Raw genomic sequence first — 27,119 nt, 5'->3', positions numbered from 1 at the left:
TGGAATGTGTAAGACACAAATTTATTAGGAATCATGAAATTACTAGTTAAGCTTTACTCATTATAGGCAAATTCTTTTGTGAATTATTTTATCAAGAGTAGCATGATAGAAAATATATTTAAAATATAGGACTATGAAGAAGTTTTGTTTTTCCAATACAAAAACGGGTACCCAAGTCAGTTCCAATAAGTTCAGAATTATCTTTCAAAAGCAATTAGATTTTCTTTTTGTTTGGGTGGCCACCAATATTCAAGACACAAAACATGGGAAAAGCAAGGAGAAAAGGGCTGGATATTCTCCCCCAAATAACTGAGAGTTGACTGCAATTACTTACAGGCTGTGGGTCAAATCCTATCTGTCCAGTTAGCTCTGCTACCTCTTTTTCATGGTAATCATCCAGCTCAAGGGGGCTCATGGGCCCTAGACCTTAATAGAAACATTGTCTTATTATTTTGGTAGAGTAAATGAAGAACAGTTATTAAACTACCCGTTACGTAGGAAAACCTACTCGTTTTCTTTATGATATAAATTAGAGCCAATAAAATATAAACCAGCCCGGCTTCCCTGCTACCCACTTAAGAGAGAAACTGAGCTCTCCCGCTAATTTGGATTAGTTTTTATAACGAGTCTCAGGACAGAACATCAGGAGATGGAAGCTTGTGATGGAGGGTATTCACTGAGTGTCCCTTTTCTGTTCTCATTACTTGTATTAGTGTGAACTCATACCTGTAAAGTCATGAGCGTATGAAGTGATCCAGTGGGATTTCTCAAGATTTCTTTGTATATTGGCTTCCTTTGCAGAGTCCACAGCATCCCATGGATTCAAAGATGTGTTAGGAGCAAAGGTTTTAGGAGGTTTGGGGTAGAATACTGGCTTGTTTTTCTCAACACATTTAGGAAACTAGAATATGAACAGAAAGATTGCTGTTATTAATTGTATCTAACTGAATAAGGGCTGGTTCACTGTCCCAACAGGCAAACAGTTAAGGTCACTTTCTGAATTAATTACCATATTCAAGCCAGGCACAGTGGGTGTAATTATAACCACATTTTATCAAGGAGATGCTAACATTTCTTCTAAAAGTCTCTAAGAATTTAGGTTGCAGTTTGTTCCTGAATATTCTACTTCTGGTATAGTTTCATTAGACATACAGAGGGTTCTGTGTGCAGCTGGCTGACTTGACTAAAAGTGATTGCCTCTTTGTCTTCTGTCCCTGAAAGGAAACTTCATGTTAGCTACATCTTTCTGACAAAGACTTAAGTCACTCGAATTCCGAAAGGATGGCCATTCTTTACATAGAACTGAAGGTTTATTTTCTGTTTCCTAATAGGAGTGCATGTAAACATGGCTAGATGCGTTTTAGTGTGGCTCTAACTGTTTAGTCAGTGCCTGGATGTACACATCTGTGGCAGGAAAGAAGGATCATCAAAAGTAAACATGTTCCAGGGAGACACTGGCTGGCACAAGAAAGAAGGGGCAAATGCAAATGACCACAGACAGCTGTTTTTAAAAGGTTAAGACAAAACTACTTCACTGGAGGCTCTAGTTGATGGAGAAGTGAGGCCAGGAGCGGGGCGCGGAGAAGGGAGATGAGACTGGGGTAGATACGGAGACACAAACATGCTGAAGCCGAGCTAGGGAGGAGGTGTGCAATATGGAACATTATGAACATTATGCTACCTGATGCCTGCAAGCCAAGCCCGCCTTTAATGTTTGCAGGGTCTGGGGCTTAAAGGACAGGTGGAAACCTGCCATTTGTCCAAACAGTTCCGCTAAAAGCAATAAACTAGTACTTACTTTGACACGCAATTTTAACCACCCAGAAAACCAGTTCCAAATTAGTCTGTTACAAGTTTTGCACTAAGACATGGTGGCTCAAGTAGAGCCAGATGCTGCACGGAGCCTCAGGTCCTGTAGTGCTCTCTTATACTTGCCCCAGCCTCCCGCCACTCCCATTCCATCCAGTAGTCCTCTCAGGGTACCCTTTAGCCCAGAGCTGTATATAGGCTGGGGATGTATCAACCTTTAAGACAGGTACAAAGGAGAATCCCTAGACTGGTGCGTGGTGGGAAACGAACATATGTTGCAGATGGATACAGTCTCCTTCTGTTAAGTCCCAGCCCCACAGGGAGGAACACAGCAAGAGGAAGGGAAAGGAATCGTCATGAAAAGTTTCTAGGCCTAGGGGTGACAATGTTGTTAGCATTCTTGTAATGTTGAAGCGACTCTCATTTTAGGTAAGTGGAGGGTTCATGTAAAAGGCACTTGTGAATGGGTCTCAAGAAATATTAAATAATTATCTTTATATACCATTAATTAACCTATGGCTTGCTTACTTAGGGGCAAAGAAAGCTCCTTTAAAAGTATCTACTTGAGGGCTGGAGAGATGGCTCAGCAGTAAAGAGCACTGACTGCTCTTTCAGAGGTCTGAGTTCAATTCCTAGCAACCACATGGTGGCTCACAACCATCTATAATGAGATCAAGCAAACATGCAGGCAGAATACTGTATACAAAATAAATAAATAAATAAATAAATCTTTTAAAAAATATCTATTTGAGCCTTTAATCCCAGCAATCGGGAGGCAGAGGCAGGCGGATCTCTGTGAGTTCGAGACCAGCCTGGTCTACAGAGCTAGTTCCAGGACAGGCTCCAAAGCCACAGAGAAACCCTGTCTCGAAAAACCAAAAAAAAGCCGGGCGGTGGTGGCGCACGCCTTTAATCCCAGCACTTGGGAGGCAGAGGCAGGCGGATCTCTGTGAGTTCGAGACCAGCCTGGTCTACAAGAGCTAGTTCCAGGATAGGCTCCAAAACCACAGAGAAACCCTGTCTCGAAAAAAACCAAAAAAAAAAAAAATCTATTTGAACAGGGTGTTGGTGGTGCACACCTTTAATCCCAGCACGTGAGAGGCAGAGGCAGGTGGATCTCTGAGTTCAAGACCAGCCTGGTCTACAGAGCAAGTTCCAGGACAGCCAGAGCCACACAGAGAAACCCTGTATTGAAAAACAAAAAAATCTATTTAATTATTAAATTTTATTTGTGTATGTAAACAATATATGTGTGTTTCTGTGAGTTTATGTATACCGCCTGTGTATAGGAGCCCACAGAAGGCAGAAGGGAGTATCGGGTCATCGGGAACTGGAGTTGCAGATGCTGGGAAACAAAGCCCCCTGCGTTTCCTTATCTTTTCCATCATTTGCAGAGCCAACTTATTTGATAAAACATGGGCCTTATTCAAGTACTGTCCTAAGAGGTGAGGCTAATGCACTTTATGCTGAAATGAAGCCTAGGACACGAGAAATCAAATAGGAAATGCAAGACATAGTGTCATCTGTGCTGTGCTGGCAGGGGCTTGATAACCAGGAAACATCTGAGTCAGAGTCAGTTAAGGTGACGAGAGAGGAGCTGACGGCAGTCATGACAGGTGTTACTGGGGAAGGGTACACCCAGTGTAGAACATGTACCTGACAAAGGTAAGCACAAGCAGGAAGGGCTCCAGTTGCTGGCCCATTTCATTCTAGGAAGACACTCCAGTTTACAAGAGTGATGTTATGTTTTCAGCAGAGCCCACGAAATAGATGTAGCTTAGTAATTTGTGTATGCGTGTGACCAGAAGAGCTCATGTGACCTGTTTGTCACCCTTGAGATGGGTATCTCATGAGCCTGGAGCTAGGCCAGCAGCTAGAGCTTCTGTCCCATTATCTGCATAGATACAGGCTTGCACATACCACATCTGGCTCCCTCCCCCCAGACACGGTTTCTCTGTGTAACATTTCTGGCTGTCCTGGAACTCACTCTGTAGACCAGGCTGTCTTGGAACTCACTCTGTAGACCAGGCTGTCCTGGAACTCACTCTGTAGACCAGGCTGGCCTGGAACTCACTCTGTAGACCAGGCTGTCCTGGAACTCACTCTGTAGACCAGGCTGTCCTGGAACTCACTCTGAAGACCAGGCTGGCCTCCACACCGGCTTTTATGTGAGCACTGGGATGCGAACTCAGGTCCTCATGCTAGTGCAGCAAGTCTCTCACCCACTTAGCCATCTTCCCAGGACCATAGCTCAATAATTTGTAATAAACACTTATTAAGTTGATACTTATTAAATATAGAATTATGTCTAAAGTTCTGAGGGCTCTGTGCTAGGCACCAAAACTTTGTAAGTCTCCATTAAAACATTAGTAAATCATATAGTGGTGATACAATAAATGAAATTTTAAATCTTTTCCTTTGCTTGTGCTTCAGTGTAGAATCATGGGGTTTACTCAGGTTTAGCAAGGCTTATTGTAGATATCACATCACCCTCTGGAAGGACGTTAGCATTTTTAGACACTAGTTTTTTTATTGGATCTTATTTCATTTAATTACACTATCACACTAATAAATTATGATTGTGAGCTTAGATTATTTACATATGGAATGAAAAAAGATGCAAATGGGAATAAATAAAGTGACAGATTTTTCTGTCATCTAGTTAGGACATTAGAAGAAAGGCCTGAAGGGAAGAGTGTTGCAGGGTGTGGGAGAGCATTGCTGCTCCAGTGAGGACGACGGCTACCCCAGCTTGTCTCACTTCTCAGACTCAGGGTGTGGGAGGCGGCTGCAAGGCGCATGGAGAGAAATACTCATAGGCATCCAGTTGTTCAAGTGACATTTATTTAAATGTCATTTAAATTTACTTAAATTGCTTGTGTGCCTGCCAATTTTTTTTATGGCCCTTTAAGCATGAGTGTAGATTCGAGGTCTGCAGCGCAGTGACAGCTGTGCCAGGAGCGAGGCTACCGGAGTAGACGAGGGGGGCAGGCGCCTCGCCTCCTTCACACGGTGAACTGAGCTCCTTTCAAAGAAGAGCCAAGGCTTTGTCTAGATACTTGGAGTTAAGGAAAGATGTTTTGCAATGGACATTAAATTATTATTATTTTTTTATTATTATTATTTTTTTTTTGGTTTTTCGAGACAGGGTTTCTCTGTGGTTTTGGAGCCTGTCCTGGAACTAGCTCTTGTAGACCAGGCTGGTCTCGAACTCACAGAGATCCGCCTGCCTCTGCCTCCCGAGTGCTGGGATTAAAGGCGTGCACCACCACCGCCCGGCTTGGACATTAAATTAAATAGCCTTGGAGAGGTTTTGAAAATGGTTTAAATTAAGTTTAAAGTTAGGGAAGTGTATGGAACCTCCTTCTGGGATCGTATCTCATTTTACTCAAAAGATGATTACAAATTACATTTCATCCTAAAGACATTTTATATCACAAACCTAATGTTAAATTCACTCTGCTCTTGAGAAACAAAAGGGCAAAGAAATTTAGGCACCTCAGCAAATAGTGACATAAACAGCTCAGAATAATCAAATATTAAAACCTGCTTATGTTTACCAATTGTAAAAGAGAAGGTATGTGTAATGGCTGGAAATATCTAGAGAGAACTCAGAAAGAAGAGAGAAGTGGCAAGAGACAACCTGGTTTGAGCAACAAGTACTCAGGAATGATTCGTTGGAAAAGGGAGTCAGATCAAATAGGGTCTGGGTGGGAATGAGGTACCTGGAGCTCTTCGATCCTGACAGAATAAGTTTCACGTGTGTATCGGGGAGAACGAGGACAAGATGACATTCAAACTATTCTGCTAAAAACTGAGTCTCAGCAGCCAGTGACACCGCTCAGTGGGCAACAGTGCTTGCCATGATGCCTAACAACCCGAGTTTCATCTCAGAATCCCTGGAAGGAGAGAACTGACACCTAGAAGTTGTTCTCCGACCTCCACATGCATTTATATCCAACACACACGCATGCATGTGTGCGTGCATGCATGCGCACACACACACACACTATAATAATTTAAACATTAAAAAGTTAAGTCGTTGATCATTTACAAGAGTAAGCCTTCTTTCCAATGTCACCATTTAAAAAATGTTTCCAGGTTAGCAAAGCATACAGTCTCGGGAATATTGCCCAAAGCAGCTACAGCTACATTGACTATGATCTCACTATGCACTGATACGGTGCTGGGGGCTTTCATTTGCATCTCCTTCTTGGGACAGAACTTTCAAGTACATTTTATCATTGTTCTGCCTTCATTTATTAGGACACTGAGGCACTGAAGAACTAAATGTGCCCGTTATTCAGGTCATAGAGCTGGTAGGTTTTAGAGCCAGAAACTGGCTGCTTTAGACGGTTACCAATGTTAATCACACTTTCTTGATGGCTTACATAGGAAATGCCAATTACAGTCTCTGGAGTTTCCTCCTTGTGGTAGGTAACACGGTAGAAAAGGCTTATCCGATTATTACCATCATCTCCATGCATGTGGTGCAGAGAGGGACAATTATTATGCTACAGTTTGAGTCCTTGAACGGCCTTCCTGCTGTGGATCCAACCCTGAGAATGACTAAGTGTTTCAGATGTGCAGCGAGGGCTAGAGCCACTGCTCTAGTGATAGGAAGGGGCTCGTACTGTATAAACTTTGTTACAACAAACAAAATGCTGGGGAGAAAAATGATACCTTTGATCTCTTCTAGTCAGGTGGTGAGAGAAGGGAAATGGGAGAGAATTGGTTCAGGGGATTACCCTGAGTTCACAAAAAGCAAAAGACAAGGACTGGAGAGGTGACTCAGAGGTTAAAATCACAGGCTGCTCTTGCAGAGGACCAGATAGTGGCCCACAGCCATCTGTACTCCAGTTCCAGGGTATACAATGCACTTTTCTGACCTCTGTAAGCATCAGACATGCACATGGCACACATGTATGCAAGTAAACACTCATAAACATAAAACCAAAAGTAAGATATAATGGACCTGGGCATACCTAAAGGGACTAGCAGGCTGTGCCCTTCTGTCTGTTTCCCTGTGCCTTGCTAAAAAACTGATAGATTACATTCTTAAAGCTAGCCATTAAGATCTATTCCCTTATTTGGCCACTCTCTCCTCCTGAGGCTGACTACCAAGGTCCAACTATTGAAGTCCAGAAATCAGAATCCCCTTTGGGTCACCTAATTAACATGCCCAATTAAAATGAAACAGCTCATCCTAACATAGGGTTCCCCTTTACCTTCATAAACTCCCATTTTCCTATGTGCCACATCTGTCTCCTCTATCCGGAGACAGCTCTTTGTCCCTTCAGAACAAGTCCCCCTTCCCCTTTCCCTTGTCCCCTGTTCCCTAACTCCTTTACCACCACACCCTAGCCCATTCCAACACAGACCTCCCTCCCCTTCTTCTCCTTTTAAAAACCACACCTCCAAGGTCATTTGCTGCTGTTTTTCTGCCAGCGTCAGAAAGCAGCCACTTTTTAATAAAGGATCTCTGTGAAAACAGTGTTTGGGTGTGGTTTGTGCCTAATCTGGGGTCTGGGAGGAAGCCCCTGCTGTGCAGGGGGGTCTCCTTCAGTAACTCCTCATCTAACTCAGTATCAATTTTATTTTTGTCAGTGCAAAACTTGATTAAAGTTAGGAATGAGCCTGAAGAATGACCAAAAAGTTGAAAATTAAGACTAGTTAGAACAGATCACAAAGTGAGATTAAACATTAGAGACATGAACAAGAATAAAGCCAGTGGAAAATCTGTGTATAAAGACTGTGTATGAGTGATGAAGTTCAGTTGCTAGTGTGATTGTCTAGTATGAACAGTGAGTGCCCTGGGTTCCATCCCCAGCACTGCATAAAACCACGGTGGTGGCACATACCTGTAATCCTAGCACTTGGGAGGGAGGCAGGAGGATCATGAGTTTGAGGTCATTCTTGGCTCCTTACCAAGAACAATGCCAGTCTGGGCTATGGGAGATTCTGTTACAAACAAACAATCCCCCTGGTAAACATCATAGAAGATATAAATACAAAATACTCTTTTTCTCAAAGAAGTTGTCATTTAGTTGATGAGCTATAAAATCAATTGTGAGAAGTTATTGACTATAGAGTACGGGAGGTGTTAGCAGAGAAGAAAATAATTCCTCATGGACTAACAATAATTTCTTATCCAGTATTTCCAGGTTTTATATTATTCCCCAAACTTCCACGTTTGTAGGCCAGCTTTATTGAAATCATACAGATAATTAATCAAAGCTCAAAAAGAAACAATATGCCTCCTGTATCACTGAGACAGCAGATGCCATCAAAGGATAACTAGAACAGCGGTCTCCTGACTTGGATCCCAGCTATGTTGGTTAGCTGAGACCTGGAAAATGAACAAATTTTAGACAGGCAGAAAGAGCCTGGAACAGTGGCTGGAGAGATGGCTCAGCAGTTAAGAGCTGCTTTTCCAGAGGTCCTGAGTTCAATTCCCATGGTGGTTCACAGCTATCTATAGTGGGCTCAGATGCCCTCTGGCACATGCAGAAAGAGCACTCTCATACATAAAGTAAATCTTAAAGAAAGAAAGAGAGAAAGAAAGAAAGAAAGAAAGAAAGAAAGAAAGAAAGAAAGAAAGAAAGAAAGAAAGAAAGAAAGGAAGAAAGAAAGAAAGAAGAAAAGAAAAGAAAGGCCCTGGAAATGGGCATTCCATGGGTTGAATCTACTCAGGGGGAAGAAGTAAGGTTGCCTCCAGAAGACCTTCCTGACTCACTACACTGCTGGGCTTCATTGCCACTTGGGCAAAGAGGAAGCCACAGAGGAGCGACAGGAAGGAAGCCCATGGCAGAGCCTTGGACTATGCGGGCATGAAATGATGGGGCAGTGGCAAGAGTGACTTCTCATATCTCTGTTACTCAGATAATAGATGTCACCTGAATCAGAGACCCTTAATATTTTATTTACTTGCAAGATTTTTAAATATTAGTTTATTTTTTAAGTAAATAATTTTAAAAGACAGAAAAAAGTCAGAGATCCAGTTAAAATTATTGTGTAAAGGGTTCTTTTAGACATACTTTAAAACACAGCAAGGCCAGGTAGTGGCGGCACATACATTTAATTCCAGCAGAGGCAGAGGCAGGCAAATCTCTGTGAGTTTAAGGCCAGCCTGGTCTACAAGAGCTAGTTCCAGGACAGGCTCAAAAACTACTGAGAAACCCTTTTTGAAAAACAAAACAAAACAAAAACTACGCAACAGGAATTGTTTACTTTGTTGACAGTTGTTTGTCACTATGGTGACCACATGTGGCCTGCCACAATGATTTTCCAGGTAAAACTCAGATGTTTCCAATCTTCCATTATTAATTGCTTATCTAACTCACAAATTCTTGGGTTCAAGGAGCTACTATCTAGAAGGACCTGACACTGCCTTTTAGAAACCACTCGATCAATACACGGTAGCTATTATTATTTTCAAATGTCTAGATATGTTCTCTCATGAATGATAATTTCTCTCTTATCTATGTGGAGCTCTGGTACAGAGGTGAAAGTGGAGACAAGCCTCACAAGCCTGGACTCTAACCATTACATAGTCATAAACTTGAGTCTCAGTGTCCCCTTCTGTGAAATGGGCTTGGTGGTAGTAATCTCAGAAAAGTACTTTAAGAATTAAATGATAAAAAAAGAATTAAATGATATAGTGGTGAATGCTTTTAATCCCAACACTCAGGAGGCAGAGTCTGATGGATCTCTGTGAGTTTGGGGCCAACTTGGTCTACAGAGCTAGTTCCAGGATAGGCAGGGCCATACACAGAGAAACTCTGTCTCCAAAAAGAAAAAAAAAAAGAGTTAAATAGTGTATCTTGAAGTGATTTGTGCGCAGCAATTTAGCATATCATGCTTTTTTTTAGACTCTGATACAAATGTATTAATAATGACTGGAATAAAAATGGCTCATGAACTCGGGAGGCAGAGGCAAGTGGATCTCTGTGAGTTCAAAGCCAGCCTGGTCTGTAAGAGCTAGTTCCAGGACAGTCTCCAAGCTACCTCAGAGAAACCCTGTCTTGAAAAAGCCAAAAAAAAAAAAAAAAAAAAAAAGACAAAGACATTTGTGTGTGTTTCCTTCAAACTACATACATATGTTTGTCTTATAACTCTGGAAATGCCCATAACTATCACAAGTATATGAAATCAGCTGATAAAATAAAAGATGTGGAAGTGAAATTGCAGACTCTCCCTCTAAATATAAACAGTCCATTGTTGGGGAATATTATTTGAGGCATGTTACTTTTGTTTATGCTGCATTTGATTAACTGTGAAGCTGTGATTCTTTGCCTGTGTAACACACCTGAGGGTCCTAATAAAGTAATAAAGTGATGAATGGCCAATAGGGAAGCAGAAGTAAGAACAGGCTGGCTAGCAGGCAGAGCATATAAAGAGAGGAAGAGGAGCAAGAGAACAAGAAGAGGAGGACATCAGAGGCCAGTCACCCAGCTACACAGCAAATCATGGAGAAAGAGGTAAAGTAAGGTATACAGAAATAGAGAAAGATAAAGCCCAGAGGCAAAAGGCAGTTGGGATAACTCAAGCTAATGAAAACTGGCAAGAAAAACACCAAACTAAGGCTGGGCATTCATAAGTAATAATAAGCCTTTGTGTGATTTATTCGAGAGCTGGGAGGTGGGCTCCTCAAAAGCCAAAAGAACAAAACATCCCACAACAGTCCACCATGTGCACTTTAGTGTGTTTGACATATGCAGTGTGTATGTACGTGTGTGTTGACTGGCATGTATATGTGAAGGAGCGCATGCGTACATCCCTGTGGAGGCCAGATTAATACTGGGCGGCTTCCTCTATCATTATCCATGTGAGAATCATATGACAGGGTCTCACTAAATTTGGAGATCACTGATTCAGCAAGGCTGGCTGGCTGGGTCGCCTTGCATCCCAGCTTTTGTGTAGGCACTGGAGATCTGAACTCAGGTTCTCATGCTTGCACAGCAAATCCTTTACCCACTGAGCCATCTCCCCAGCCCCATCTTGTATATTTTATAAGTGTATTAGGTTAAAAGGTATTAATTCTGAAGGATACTCACATCATAATATACACCCTGACCTGGCCAAGTCAGTGCTTTTTTCTTTGAATCCATGGGGAAATCAAGCAGTTCGTATCTGTAAGGGTTACCTGAAAATCGAAGCAAGAGTAGTTATTCTGAAGAGATCAGAGCAACCCAGACCTATGGGCGAGTAAGAAATGAGACCAGGAAAAGATATTCTGTTTCCACCACAGAGGCTGTGCTTGCAGTCAGCCACGAGTGTCTGCAGTCTGATTTAACCGGTGTACGGTGCGCTCTCGGCTGACTGCTGGGGCGTCTTTCCGAGCAGTGGGGCGAGATTACTAGACCCTCCGATCTCCTTGCCTTCTTTGATTGTACTACCGAGTTCTTGCCAATGATAAGAAGACATACAGTTTTGATTTCACGTTACGTCTTACCTCTTGTCTTCAAAACGGTTGTGTCATAGGCCTTGGTTGGCACTGTAGGAGGGAAAGGCTGCTGCGTGCGGGCTTTAATGCCAGTGTAGAGGTCCTTAGGTGAGGTGAAGGTCGGAAACATGGCACCGCGGCTTGTATGTGTATGGTAGGGATGTTCAATTGGATATGGTGAGCAGATTTCTCTAAGATTTATTGAGTAAATAAGAAAAGAGAAAGAAGTAAATAAAAACCCATCAAATATTTACTGGAGTCCTTTGCTGTGGCAGATGCTGTTCTGTCCACTGTGGAGATGACCCAGACCATGCCTATACTTAGACAGCTAGCATTCTGTAGAATTTACTATAAACAATGAATCTTCTTAATTTTGCTAGATAAATCAAAACTAATTTAAAAAATAATCATACCTAATTAATTATTAGTGAGTAGTTTTCCTAAATGGCTAATATTAAAGCAGAGAATGTATTAATTTTACAGTTTGGAGGAAGTATTGGAAGAACTTTTGTGCTTTTAACTTCTACATCATGTTTTAAGAAGATCCAAATATTTGCTTTTATGGAATCATTTTGAGCATCTATTCCAGTAATGCAACACCTTGGACTGAACTTTCAACCCAGGCCATTTGTTCTTTGAGCAGTCAGCAAAACACACACACACACACACACACACACACACACACACACACACTGAAGGAAAAGGTTAAGAAGGCAGAGGGATCTAATTTTGCTATTGTTGGAGAACTGGCCCAGACTAAGGGAGAGTGTAGAAGCTGTGTGAGAGCACAGAGCACAGAATGGTATTTACAGTTAGAATTCAAGACAAGACCGGTGTTAGAGGTTGAATTGTGTTTCCTCTCAAAATCTGTGGGCTGAAATCCTAACCCCAAAGGCCTTCTATGTAAACTAATTTGGAAACAGAATCGTTGTACATGTAATTACACAAGAGGGGTCACACCAATGTGGGGTGCGCCCCTAATTTGAAGGCTGTGTGCTTAAAAGAGAGTTAAACATGTACACAGGGAGGCCTACACTGAAGACGCCACGTGAGGACAGAACTGCGAGGCCAGAGCTGTGTGCTACACACTGCCCACAGACCCGGGCTGGAGAGCAGATTCCCTCACAGCTCCTAGAGGGAGCGGACCTTCCACACCACAATACTCTAATCCTCGCCTGCCACGTAGAAGCTCACACTCAAGAAAGATGAACCCAAGAAATGAACCCCAAACAGGAATTCTTCACAGGCTGTTTTTTTAATACCCACCCCCAACCTTAACTCGGATTCTGACAGCTCTTTGAGTAGCTCTTTGCTTTAACTGAAACACAATTCTAAAATGTTAGCTTAACGTTCTCAGTGGGTGTGAGAGAACGTCCATGGCCCAAGAGTACCTACTGCTCAGATCTGGTTTTTATGCCAGTTCCTAGAAAAAGGAACTCATGTTTCTTGAGGTTCTGGCTGATTCTTGGAGCAAACAGGAAATAAATAAGATGACTCAGAAATATAGTGCCAGAAAGTAAGTGACTAATAAAGGTTAAAAAAAGAGAAAAGAACAGCCCCACAGTGTGGGAAATGTTAAAGAGTGCAGGAGAGATTGAAAGAGTGGCTTATGGCAATTCAAGACACCAAAGTAAGTGACCCTGGATTACTCCATGAGTTCCTAAACCAAAACAAACATCCATAAGGGTGAAATAAATGATTAAAGAAAAACCACCAAAACCATCATTCAAAAGAGTACATAAAACTCCCATGCAGAATACCAGAAGAAGAAGAAAAAAAAAACACCAAATTTTATACAGAGACTAACATAACCCAGCCTGGCCTCAAACTCATTCTGTAGCGGAGGATGACCTTAAACTCAGGATATTCCTGTCTCTGCCTTCGGAGCTCTGGGCTTATAGGCATGTGCTGGGAATGAAACCCGGGGCCTTGGAGCATACTAGGCAAGTGCTCTACCATATGAACTCCATCCCAGCCCTAAATTAATCTGTGAAGGTGCTTTCCTCTTAAAAGGTAGTGCAGAATTCCAGATGTCTTCTGCATACCTCAACTTTCTTTTTTGTTTGTTTGTTTGTTTTTTGGTTTTTCGAGACAGGGTTTCTCTGTGGCTTTGGAGCCTGTCCTGGAACTAGCTCTGCAGACCAGGCTGGTCTCGAACTCACAGAGATCCGCCTGCCTCTGCCTCCCAAGTGCTGGGATTAAAGGCGTGCACCACCATCGCCTGGCTCTTAACTTTCTTCTTAAAAGCACAATGTAGAAGGAAGGACAAAAAGAGTAACCACAGTGGGGAAGCTGTAAACATTCCTGAGTCCAGTGGTGGAGGGTCACATCAGCAAGAATCGAGTGGTCTTCCTCGAGTGGAGCAGGATAGTGTATAAACAGTACTTTATCTGTGTGGCCTGCTTCCCAAAACACACCACTTCAGTCTTACCATAAACAAAACAAAACAAAACAAAAGAAAAACAACAACAACAACAAAAAACCACAGTCAAATTCCATTTGCTGTCATTCTATAAACATTCTGTAACCATTAGAACTGTTAAAAATATCAAAACAAGTGCAGTCTAAGGTGCTGTCCCAGCTGAGAGACACCTGAAGAAACATGCCACTAAGTGCAATACTGTGTTCTAGGTGCAATCCTGGAACAGAAAAAAGGACAGCACGCAAAAATGACCAGATCTGAAGTGTGGACTTGTTACGGCACATTGTTCTTGGTTCTTTTGCTATGAAAAGCACACTGCTTGAATGTAAGATTCTCACAGGAGGGAGAGTCGGGGTATATGAAGAAATCTGTTTTAAATTCTAATGTCTATAATCCTAAAACTCTGCTGTACTAAAATTGCATTTAAGAGGACTGACTGAATATAAGTGAAATAGAAGTATCGGTGCCATGGACTGCACCAGACGTCCTCCAGCGGTTATGTGTGTGGAGCTTCCTGTGCTCATACACACCTAAGTCATAAGCAATGCCATCATCTTTTATTATACTGGGAGGAAAATATAAAGTATATACTTACCCTACTGTTGAATTAGGTGGTTTGGGTAACCTAGAATAAAAGCAGGACAAAAGTCCTAATTTAAGTTGGGGCTTTTAAAGGCTTGGATTCCTATTAGAAACTTAAGAATAGTAAGATATATCCTGTCTTTAGTCCACATTGACATGTAGGCAAATTTTTATTGCCTTGCACAATGGTAAGACATAGACATAGTATTTTCATATCCAAGTTGTCTATTGATCGATTTTTAAAACTGATTCTAACTTAGTCCTAATCACCAAACCTTTCACATTTTTTATTTGCAGAGAAGGTTCGGGGGCTGAAGCTTCTGTTCTTACCTCCGCTGTCATAATCAGGCAGTGGCCAGAGAGTCCAGAGAGCCTGACATCCCATGTGATGCAATTATGTGTCCTAAAGCGACCTGTGTGGCCTGGTTGGGGAGTATATAAATACTGGGTGTGCTTTGTCCCTTTGCCCACAGCTGCTGATATCTCATGACAGTAAATATTGCACAATCGTCAGACGGTAGAGAACAAAACTGGCCAACTTGCCAGAGGTGTGGATTTTCTGAACCAGTTCACATTGATGTGGTGTACTTACTAACTACTCTGAACACAGGCCAAGAGGTAATACCATAGTCCTGGAAACAAGCTCCCTGCAGAGGGATAGTTATCCATTGACATTTGACATCAGCAATTATTTCAGCCTACGCTCATAAGACTCAAAGACTTCAGGTGTGGAAAATAATCAGAATGTTATCACTTCATAATAAAGTAAGTCAGAAATTCGAACATACTGCTGAGTGTTTTTGATATCTTCCATGCTGTATATGTTCATAAGAAAGCAGCAAGCTATATAACTGCATTATTCTTTAGTGTTTTATAAATACACAATTCACATGAACCATAACTTTTTAAAAATATTTATTTGGATTCTGTGTGCCTGTCTCCCAGATATGTCGCTGAGGCAGAAATATGGGGGTGCAGAAAGTGATGAAGATGTGACTCCAAAGGATTAGTGTTGTTGGACTGGCTACTTCATATGAATAAAACATAAGTTGGCATCCAAAAGGTCTCATGTGACAAAATTTGCTATACTTCATGACTAAAACAGGCTTTATTCAAAATTAAAAAATACACAAAATATTTTTAATTAAAATTTTAAAAATATACAAATAAAATTACCAGATGTTCAGAGACACTATATTTTCTTGACATCAATCCATTAATTTGGCTATGTTTGAGTTGGGCAAACACAAATTTTGGCTCCCTCTTGTGGCTCAGTTCTATATTGAATTAACTTCTTGTAACTAACTAAGGGTTCAGTGTTACTTCAGTGTTTTTGTAATTTGCTGTATGTTCATTGTACACGGAGTTAGGTTCTGAAAGGTCATGTTATCTTATTTTTATTTGAAAATAAAGGCCTGATTTTTCAGTATTCATAAGAAACCATTTTAAAACAATTTAATATGATAGAAGACATTAACTTACAGGAAGGTGAATTAACAAATACACCCTTATTCATAAAGAGACAGCGATTTTATGAAGAGTAGGTACTTATAATCACCCCTCTCTGCATAATATTCCAATTTTTTTGAGGACCCTTGTCATTTTCAGTGACCCTTTAAAAACACCTAACAGACCCTTACTAGACTGAGGAGGAGAAGGCAGAGGTGTGGTCCACGGTGACCTGCCCCACTCTCCAGTCCAGTAGTCTTTAGTTTTCACAGGATTGTTTAAAGACCACATATAATCTGTCTGGTTTGTTTGTTTCCATCTGTTAAGTGCTGACTTCTGGTGCTGGTGATCTTTAATATGTCAGAAAGGATTTTTTTTTTCCTCTGAAAACGCTTCTAAATTTCTCACATAATTATTTTTTACTTAAATTCATAAAACAGGCCCAGCCCAGGACTTACAAAGAATCGTTTCCATAGACATCACTTTTCTTGTTCTGTGTCAGATAGTAGAACTGCTCAATAGGAAGGTTTCTGAAGAGACAAATTAAATTGAGCATATTTGTACATAATAGGGCACATCCATGAGATGGCAAAGGACAAATAGATGACTATAGACACAAGTATATACATATTCTATATAGAATATATAAAAAGTAGTGCTTTAAATTGGTTGAAAAGTAAGAATTTTTTAGTAAACAGAATGGGAACAGTTAATCATCTCCACTTAGCAATTCAAAGATCATTCCAGTTAGAGTAAAACCTAAATAGCAAAGGAATGGGGCAGGAGCCTGTAAGTTCACAAGCAGAATGCCAAGGTGGGAAGACTACAAGTTCAGCTTGAGTTACATAAACACTCCTTGTTTAAAAAGCTAAAAATAAAAAAGACGGCTAGAGATATGGCTCAACAGTTAAGAATGTGTGCTACTCTTGCAGTACAAGAGTTTAGTTCCCAGTATCCAAGAGGAAAGTTCAGTCTGCAGTTGTGACCCAGCCACAGAAGAAGCAAGATGAGAATGCCTCACTGATAAAGGTACCAAGTCACATGGCTAACACAGACAAGAATTATGGGCTAATATAAGTTATAAGAGTTAATAAGAAGCCTGAGCTAATAGGCTAACCAGTTTATAATTAATGTAGTAGACCTTGGCTGCAGGACCGGGCGGGACAGAAACCTCAGACAACAAGCAAATCTATTCAGATGTCTGTTGGACTCTACAGGAGTCACTGTTAGCCCTTTGACCTCTCTAGGTTTTCCCCTTGCTAATATAATTTTCACTCTCTTTTCTTCAAACTGGAGAACTGCAGGTTTTGTGGGCTCACCTTGCTTCACATGTATCTGAAATGTAGGGTTGGGATTAGATATAATACACGCAATATTGTCCCCCCCCCTTCCTCTTTCAGGAAAAGCATGGGAGTGAAGAGTGGTGACTTTACTCCACTTGTCGCAGCTAGTGGTTGTGTAGAGGTGAAGAGCCAGGGAAGCTAAGCATCTTGCAGTCTATGGGACAAAGAACTGCTTGACTCCAAATGCTTCCTGGAAGACATTAAGTTACAGTCTGGAATGAAATACATAGAAGTTTCTTTCCTTAGTTAGCTCCTATTAATAGCATAAGATTTTATTATTATTGTTGTTGTTTGGTTCTTGTCAGGTGATAAATTTTGCATCTGTTTTATCTTTTAGACATTAGAAGTTTTGCTTCATGTGGTCCCATTGACTTTTATGTACCACCACCATTACCATTAAAGAAAGACAATGGTCTCTATTCTGTCAATCATATTTTAAATAAGTGCTGATTGGCCAGTAGCCAGACAGGAAGTATAGGCAGGACAACCAGACAGGAAGTAGAGGTGGGTCAATGAGAACAGGAGAATTCTGGGAAGGAAGAAGCCCATTCCTCTGCAGTCCTTGCCCAGCCACAGAAGAAGCAAGATGTGACTGCCTCGCTGAAAAAGGTATTGAGCCATGTGGCTAACTTAAACAAGAATAATGGGCTAATGTAAGTTATAAGAGTTAATAAGAAGCCTGAGCTAATGGGCCAATCAGTTTATGGTTAGTGTAGACCTCTGTGTGATTTCTTTGGGACTTAATGACTGTGGGAACTGGGAAGGACAGAAAACCTCAGTACACAGAGTACTACAGATCTACTTAATAGCTTTTTATTATTTGACAGTAGTTTACTGAAGAATCTACTTACTTTTTTATAGAGAAATCAACAGTTTTGCGACTTGTCTAAACTTATTTATGAGAGTGAAAACAAGACCATACCTTTTTTTATTACTCTGTTCGTTTTATTCTCTCAGTGAATGGATAAAATGGGGGATAACTGACCCCACTTAGAACTTCTGAAGCTTGCATGCTGTGATTGGGTGAATATTGTTGATAATTCCTTTAAAGAGTTTTCCTTAGATATAGTCCTGCCAGGAAGAGCTGGGAGAGCAATGGTGTCTCCCATGGCATGCCTTGCTTTGCAGAGGGCTACCCTTCCTTTAGCTTTGCTCTTTCTGTTTCATTCAGATAATCTCACCATGTCAATTCTCTAAGGAGCAGGTACCTGTAGAGTTAGTGAGGGAAGAAGGAGCCTACCCCATCCTCCTAGTTTACTGTCTGTTGCTGTGATAAATACTGACCAAATTCTCTTTGGGGAAGAAGGCTTTATTACTTCATAAGCTCGAATCCATCATTAATGGAAGTCAGGGGAGGAGCTCAAGCAAGAACCCTGAGGGAGGAAGTGAGGTAGAGACCACAGACAACAGAAGAGGAGTGCTGTTTTGCTCTCCCTGGTTCATGCTCAGCTTTTTTTTTTAAATTTATTTATTTTTATTTTATATGTATTGGTGTTTTGCCAAGGAACTGGAGTTACAGACAGTTGTGAGCTGCCATGTGGGTGCTGAGAATTGAACCCAGATCCTCTGGAAGACCAGCCAGTGTTCTTAAACAGCGAGCCATCTCTCCAGCCTGCTTTCTTATATAACCCAGGACAACCTGTCTAGAGTGACACTGCCCAATGGGTTGGGCCATCCCACATCAATCATGAATCAATGAAATGCTTACTCACTCTCACAGGCCAACTGGATAGAAACAATTACTAACTGGAGTTCCCCCTCACAGGTGTTAAGTTGACAAAAAATAACCAGCATACATCCCTATAAGGAGGGGGTGAGTTGTGGCATCCCAGAACCCCAACTGAAATGCCCTCCCCACCCAGGGAAGATGACATGTGGTTTCAAGAGTAATATTTTTATGAAATAATTGAGGCTTGACCCATCAAAGAGCTGGAAATATTTTGTATAAAAGACTGTTTTTAGAGAGAAAGAAAAGTATTGTAAGAAAAAAAGTCTTTCTTACAGAAGATAAACCGTATTCTACAGTTGTTTGCCAAGGTATCTCCAGTGTGCCAGAAGACTATCAGAAAGATGTTTTCAAGAGAAAAGTATGTTAAAATGACAACATTGACATAAAAGGGCGCTAGAAAAACTGATATATTAACCCAGACTCGGGGTCAGGGAAGAGTGATGGTTCTAGCAGAAATAGTGCTCCCTCTCCAGGGTCTTAGGGCTGTGTCAACCAGAATGAGGGACCTCTTCATTTAAACTGAATTACTCGGAATGTTTGAAACTAGTCATTTTGGCTCTCCTTTAGCACACTTTTTTTTTTTTTTTTTTTTTTTGAGACAGGGTTTCTGTGTGACAGCACTAGCTGTGCTGCTGGAGCTCGCTCTGTAGAGCAGGCTGGCCTTTAACTCAGAGATCCCCCTGCTTCTGCCTCCCTAGTGCTGGGATTAAAGGTGTGTGCCACTATGTTAGGCATATTGTGCACATTTAACATACAAATGTTGGGGACCACAGCTGTGCATTTCTCAAAGAGCTGTGCCCCGGTTGCTAAGCCAATACTTGCTATGTGCAAGTGAAGGAACAGATAGGGAGTAAATGGGTGAATCAATAAAATGCACAGGTGGATGCACTTGGGACTTTAGCATCAAATAAACCTAGGGTCAAATCCCTGTTCTACAGATTTACAATGTCTAGCTCAAGGAAAGAGTGATAGCCTAGAGTTTACAAAGGGATAACCAACTATAGCATAGTTAAGAGCTTCTCTGAGAGTGGAGTCTTTAAAGAAAGTCTGTTGAACAAGTGTTCCAGCATGAGGTCCTCACTATCTGTAATGTGTGTTAAGTCTCTGCAGGGCCTTGCTCTATTTGTTGATGCTTACAGAAGGTCACTGGCTGCACATGGCCCTATTATTGACATTTCATTGTCGAGCTGTGGTTTATCCTCCCTAATTTATTTCTTTTACTTGCTTTAGAACGGCAAGTTACCTAGACTGTTAGTAACCAGACAACTGGGAATGTTAGATAAGGCAGGAAAGGAAGTGGGTGCTGTGCCATGATTTTATGGATTCCATTCCAGGTAAACATAATAACCTTTAGCAAATATAATAACCATTACCAAATAATGAGAGATTTAATTTAATTTGCTAAATTGCTGCTTGCCTCTCCCTTTTTAACCTAGAACCTTGTGCATGCTTGGCAGATTTTTCACCACTGAACACTGAACTATATCCTGAGTCCTTTCTTTTTTTTTATGTTCCATTTTGAGGCAGGGTCTTTCTTATCAAGTTGCCCAGGCCCTGAATTTCTGATCATCCTGCCTCGGTCTCTTAGTCAGCTTGGATTACATGCCTTGCCACCAGGTCCAGGCTCCTTTAGTTTTGTGCTTTGAATACTCTTGCTGAAGGAATGACTTTACAGTTCATTACCTGAAAATATAGGCTGGCCAGTTAGTTCAGTGGGTAAAGGTGCCTGCTGCCAAGCCTGGCCAATTCCTGGAATCCACATAGCAGAAGAGAACTAACTTTCAAGTTGTCCTCTGACTTTTATGCATCCTACTCCAGACACATGGAAAAAAATCAGTCTGAAAATAGTGTCCTGCAGGTTCAAATACTTTAATAAAGATAGTCAATAAACTAGAAAACAGACTCTCAAACCAAGAACACATGTACAAATCAGAGTGAGCTTTTTTGCTCAAGCAAAAACCTTTTTTTTTTTTAAAAAAAGATTTATTTATTTATTATGTATTCAGTGTTCTGCCTGCATGTATCCCTGCAGGCCAGAAAAGGACACCAAATCTCATTACAGATGGTTGTGAGCATATGTGGTTGCTGGGAACTGAACTCAGGACCTCTGGAAGAGCAGGCAAAGCTCTTAACCACTGAGCCATCTCTCCAGACCCAACAAAAACATTTTTATTTTATTTTTTTATTTTTTTTTATTTTTTGATTTTCGAGACAGGGTTTCTCCATAGCTTTTGGTTCCCGTCCTGGAACTAGCTCTTGTAGACCAGGCTGGACTCAAACTCATAGAGATCCGCCTGCCTCTGCCTCCCGAGTGCTGGGATTAAAGGCGTGTGCCACCACCGCCCGGCAACTGAAACATTTTTAACTTAATCTCCTCCTTCTGCCTTTCATCACATTTAGTTCTCATTTTTATTTTATGTATATAGTTGTATGTGCTTGCATGTATATCTGTGCATTATGCATGTATAATATCTGTGTAGTCCAGAAGAGAATGTCAGATCTCCCAGGACTGTAGTTACAGATGATTGTGAGCTGCCACGTGGGTATGAGAAGCGAAAGCAGGTCCTCTGGAAGAATAGCCAGTGCTCTTAGCTTCTGAGACACTGCTCCAGCCTTCATTTGGTTTTAGATAAGTGAGGAATTAATCAAAATTTCTAATCAGAATACTTTAATATCTCAAATGGCAGCAACATAAAATAAAACTACAGACTTACCACTGACTTCACAACTGGGAAGCTCAGAATTAGTTTTTCTGTCTGTGTATTCATAAGAAGTAAAAGAAGTCCAGAAGCAGATATGTTAAGAACTAACAAGGAAAACGAGAAATGGTTAATGCAGACCTTTTGTGAATATGAATGCTGGAAAGGTCACTTACTTTGGCCAGATCTCTCCTCCAAATCCATAATGCTGATGTCCTTTGCCCATGACACTGGGAGGCTCGCATTTTGGCCTGTGTTCTTCAGGAAGAGCAACTGGGATAATGCCACCATATTCCCTTTCAGCACCCCATGGAAGCCTGCACTGTGGCCATGATTCCCGCAGCTCCTGATACCTGTGAGAAATGACAGACCTCTGACACTGCTTGACTGTATCTTAAATCCCTTTCACATCATTAGCAGTCTAGGTCATGTTTTCAGAATATAGAATTCTAAGATTATGATACAGTCTGACTGTTAAAGGAATGAGGTTGGCGGTTAGCCCTTCTCACAAATGTATTTATTTTGTTAAAAAAAAAAAGCTTGAGATGAAATTCACATACCATAGAATTCAACAGTTTTAGTTGACTCACAAGTGTGTACAGCAGCCACCAGAGTCAATTTTATATTTTCATGACCTTGAGAAGAAGCCCTGTGTTCTTTGGCTGTGCTATACTAAGGAACCCACCTTTATTCCACCCCAAGAACCTACTTTCTTTATAGACTTGTCTGTTTCAGACACTTCATATAAACAGAACCATATACTATGTAGTCTTGTGTTGGCTTCTATCATTCAAAACATAATGCTTTCAAAGTTGATGCTTAATATAGCATGAACCAGGACTTCATTCCTCTAATGGCTGCATAACAGTCTACCAATGGATATTCCATTTTGCTCAACCATTCATCAGTTGGTAAGATATTTGACTCTTATTAATATTGTTGTACTAAATATTAGTATTTTTGAGTACTTGATTTAATTTTCTAGAGAACACTACCAAAGAATGTATTATATAGCTGGATCTTATGTGAATTTGAATTTAATTTCTTGGGAAACTGCTGGGCTATTCTATAGCAGATGATTCATTAGACACTCCTGGAAGATTGGTATAAGGGCTTAGCATTTGTCATGTGTGTTTGAAAAAGAATTATAGCCATTTTAATGAAAGTAAAGGAGTATGTCACTGTAATTTTGTTTTGTATTCTCTTAATGACAATAGTACTTTCTGTTTCTATTTCTTCTTTGGAAAATGTCTATTTGATTTTGTGTTTTTAAATTTTATTGCTTAGTTACAAGTTCTTTTTAAGTTCCAGGAAGAAGTCTTTTACTGGCCGAACTAAGCAAATATGCCCTCCTGTTTGTCCTGTACACTTCCTTTTCACTCACTTGAGAGTATCTTTTGAAATATCAAAGTTTCTAAAATTTTTTTTGACAGGGTTTCTCTGTAGCTTTGAAGCCTGTCCTGGAACTAGCTCTTGCAGACTAGGTTGGCCTCGACTCACAGAGATCCACCTACCTCTGCCTCCCGAGTGCTGGGATTAAAGGCGTGTGCCACCACCGCCCGGCCAAAGTTTCTAATTTTGATGAAGTTCAGTTTATTTTTACTTTTGTTGATAATTAGGATGTACACATAAATATGCAGCAACTCCAAAACCAAAGACTCACTCCTGCTGTCCCTCCATGAGTTTTGTAGTTTTAGGACTCGCTTTTACACCTGTCTCTGAGTCATATGAGTAAATTTTATGTATGGTATAAGGTAAGGGTCAAACTTGCTCCTTTGCATTTGGATGTTCCTGGCACTGTCTGCTGAGAGACTTGGAACCTTGTGAAGGGACAGTGGTAGTACTGTCAAGGCCGGCATCACCTGCTGAGAGACTTGGAGCATTGCGAAGGGACGGTTCTAGTACTGTCAAGCATTACTTGCTTCCCAACAGTTCAGTGGGATCCCTAGGTTGGCAAATGCTGTGCAACAATGGTCCTCTGGAGGGAACTGAGGAATGACTGGGGGAACTGAGAAACTGAGTTCTCTGTGTGGGTCAATGTGTTGATGAACAGAAACAGCCTAAGTCTCAAGTCAGAGGCTTAAAAGCACTATGCCATACTAAGAATATTTGGATAAATTTGGGAGATTTGTGAAGACCTGAGTAGAACTTAGTTGATTGCATGGACCATAAAAATGGTTTTGCGTTTCTCTATTTAGAGCTGGTCTAGGGGTCAGGAATTTGCGGGCATAGTGGAAGAGGGTCATGGTGAGAAGGAAAGTATGAGAGGAGAGCAGAACCGTCTTCTCTGGGCTCCTCAGTCCTGTGGACTCTCCTGTGAGTATAAGGGAGGCAGTCAGAGTCATGGAAGCAGAGCTCAGAGAGGCACCAGTTGCTGGGTACTTCTTTCAGCACAGTACATACCTTAGAGGACCCCTCCCCAATAGTAACTGCTAAGTACAATTAACACAGGACTGTCTTACAGATGGAACTGAATATCATATAAAATTGCTAGATAAACAACTAAATTATGGACCTACTAACCGTTATGCAACTAGTATTTGACTGGAATACTGCCTTTCATTTATGTATGACTATTCTGTGGCTGCCTTCACCCTCAACAGTAGAACAAAGTACTTATGATGAAACTGTAAAGAACAAAATATTTTGTCTGGTTTGTTGCAGACAACATGCCCTAAGCTCTACACAAACCAATTTAGGAAAGCTTGGTGACTATTGCTGTGGGGTCCTGGCAATCAGCTTCCAGATCTTTCCTCTTCTCCCAGCTCTGACTATGATCAATGCATGATGGAGGAAGGTCATTGGTTAAAAAATAAAGAAACTGCTTGGCCCTCATAGGTTAGAACATAGGTGGGTGGAGTAAACAGAACAGAATGCTGGGAGGAAGAGGAAGTGAGCTCAGACTCGATAGCTCTCCTCTCTGGGGCAGATGCGATGAAGCTCCGACCCAGGATGGACGTAGGCTAGAATCTTCCCGGTAAGCGCACCTTGGGGTGCTACACTCATTATTAGAAATGGGCTAGTCCAGGTGCGAGAGTTAGCCGAGAAGAGGCTAGATATAATGGGCCAAGCAGTGTTTAAAAGAATACAGTTTGTGTGTTGTTATTTTGGGGCATAAGCTAGCCAGATGACCAGGAGCTGGGGCAGCAGGAACACAGCCCGCAGCCCCCACAACAAACGCATATGGTTTAGGGGACATGACAAGTGAAAAATATTAAACACGTGATTAATGAAAAGCTAAGCTTTAATTTTTAAGTTTGTAAAGTTACATTTAAATCATAAATGAGTCAATTTCTCAATATCTGGCCCTAGTAAAATACATTGTTTCAGAAGATGAGCCAAAAAATGTTAATCAATCATGTGTACTAGCACCCAGTGAAGTTGCAAAATTGAAAAAAAATATATAAAATAAGAGGTAATGCCTAAATCACCCTTTACCCTTTCAACCCCTTGCAGTCTTTCTCTCTGGCACAGCTGGCAAGGAACTCATGGCAGTTCAACTGCCTTAGTCTACTGAGTGCTAGGGTTAACAGCTGGGAACCACCACCCCCAGCATGTTCCTTTTTATTTTAAATACTCAAGTCTACTCAACCCTCATCCTGTGGTATTAGTATTCATAACACTGTATAGAAGGAACTGTTGAAATGTAAGCTAAGGTTTTAGGATGAAATAATTATTTCAAATAAAACACCTCTCCTTAACAAAGAGAATAATCATGAAGTTGTTTACTTTGTTTTAGGGAGGGTTATGGATGGACCAAAACCTATTAAAGTCACTGTGAAGAATCTTGAGTATCAATCCCCAAATTAGAGGGCTCAATTTGACTAGTAATGATTGGAAGACACGGTTACAAGACAGCTCACACAAATCTTAATTTTTTTAAGCTGGCAGAGAACTAGTCTCTCTCTCTCTCTCTCTCTCTCTCTCTCTCTCTCTCTCTCTCTCTCTCTCTCTCTCTCTCTTTCGGTGTGTGTGTGTGTTTCAAGAATCAAACAGCAATGAACCTAGAAGTAAAACGTGAACCTATATTGAAATCCTAATCAATTCTCAAAATGATTCTTTAATTGATATATTTCTTTAACTGATGAGTTACAGAACAAGTAATCAGCTGACTGGGAAGAGGAGATAGGGCTAGTGATTCTAGATGCTGTCTCAGTCACAAGTACATTTATTTAGTGTGTGTGTGTGTGTGCATGTGTTTGTGTACGCATGTGCACTGGAAATTGAACCTAGAGCCTCATACATGCTAGCAAGAAATCTGCCACTGAACTATTCCTAGTCTCTGAACTTACAATGGAGTAAATACAAAATAACACAGTGTCTATTAAGTTAGTTAACATTTTATAAGGAGAACAAATGAGGTTGTTATAAAACAGTGCTACTATAATGCTCTGGACCACACAAGTGAATAAAGTGAGGCACAGATATAAAGATTAGCTTGTTCTTTGATCACTGGGTAAGCCAGAACCCTATTTCTGGTTCTCTTACTGTTTATAGTGCTTTCTGCGAACCCAGTCTTCCCCAGGTTCTTCTGACACCCCTCCAACTTAGTGTGCCAGAATATGTATAGGTTAAGCCTGGAAATGTATATTTTTATGAAGCTTCTCAGGTGATTTTTTTTTTGAGACAGGGTCTTACTTAGTAGCCCACGTTGGCCTGGAACTAACTATATAGCCCAGGATGTCCTTAAATTCACAGCAATAGTCTTAGTTCAATAGTTCTTCTGTCTTAGCCTCCCAAAGGCTTAAATTACAGGGATAAGCTGATGATTACACTTAGGTGATTTTAATGTACTGTCTGACTGCCTTGCCCACTACGAGAAGAACGAAGTAGGCTAGTGTAAGGAAGTAATTGTATATTATGATTATAGTTGCCACATGAACTCAAAATCTGTCACACTTGGCAAGGGTGTGCCTATCTCTATGCTTAAAAAACTAAGCTTCTGAAAGCTAATATATGCCAAGGACAGGATGTATCTTTATCATCAGGAAGAGTGATCTCCTGGAAGGCAGGGGCTTTTTGCTTCCTATTGTTTTGTTTTGGGTTTGGCTTGAGAGCCACTGACCCAGAACTTGTCTGGAAGCAAGTCTCAGGTATGACAGAGTAAAGATGCTGCTCTTGTCTGGTGACACTGTCAGAGCACCTCAGAACAGTGAAGGGAAGAGAATCTTTTCTAAGCTGCTTGGGGTTTCTTATGAAGGCATTAACAGGAAGGGCTGTAAGAACACATGGTCATCCTGGCTTTCTGTCTGGAGACTACAGAAGCCAGGGATGGTTGTTCTCAGACAGTGCTTAAATGGCCTCTCATATTTTATGGATAACTGACCGTATGGGCACTTAATTTTCTCAAATTTAGAAAACACTGATCATGTTACTTACATATTATAAATAAGAGTATATTTTCCTGCATGTATGCATACCACATGTATGCCTGGTGCTTGAAGAGATCAGAAGAGGTCATCAGACTCCAAGCAGCTGGAGTTACAAGAAGGCTGTGAACTAGCAACCAAATCTGGATCTTCTGTGAGCTGCAAATACTCTTAACCCTGAGCCATCTCTCCAGCCCACCTTTATCTTTTGCAAAGAACACATTTATAAATTGAAATAGAGCTGGGCGGTGGTGGCGCACGCCTTTAATCCC

General features: G+C 41.0%; 1 protein-coding gene across 1 annotated transcript in view; it reads right to left on the bottom strand.

Moving 5' to 3' along the window:
* The window catches only part of Spmip4 (sperm microtubule inner protein 4), a 33,583-nt gene that overhangs the window by 3,246 nt on the left and 3,218 nt on the right, over positions 1-27,119 (bottom strand). The window contains exons 3-9 of the mRNA XM_057784693.1: positions 21,655-21,831; positions 16,166-16,237; positions 14,272-14,301; positions 11,264-11,445; positions 10,866-10,954; positions 727-901; positions 335-426 (exon numbers count right to left, since the gene is read on the bottom strand). Coding sequence (XP_057640676.1) covers positions 335-426; positions 727-901; positions 10,866-10,954; positions 11,264-11,445; positions 14,272-14,301; positions 16,166-16,237; positions 21,655-21,831 — 817 coding nt within the window. The remainder of the gene's footprint in view (positions 1-334; positions 427-726; positions 902-10,865; positions 10,955-11,263; positions 11,446-14,271; positions 14,302-16,165; positions 16,238-21,654; positions 21,832-27,119) is intronic.

Source organism: Chionomys nivalis, chromosome 1 (genome assembly GCF_950005125.1).
Source record: "Chionomys nivalis chromosome 1, mChiNiv1.1, whole genome shotgun sequence".
NCBI lineage: Eukaryota > Metazoa > Chordata > Mammalia > Rodentia > Cricetidae > Chionomys > Chionomys nivalis.
Note: the sequence above shows the minus strand (reverse complement) of the source record. Positions and strands in the feature narration are given on the sequence as shown.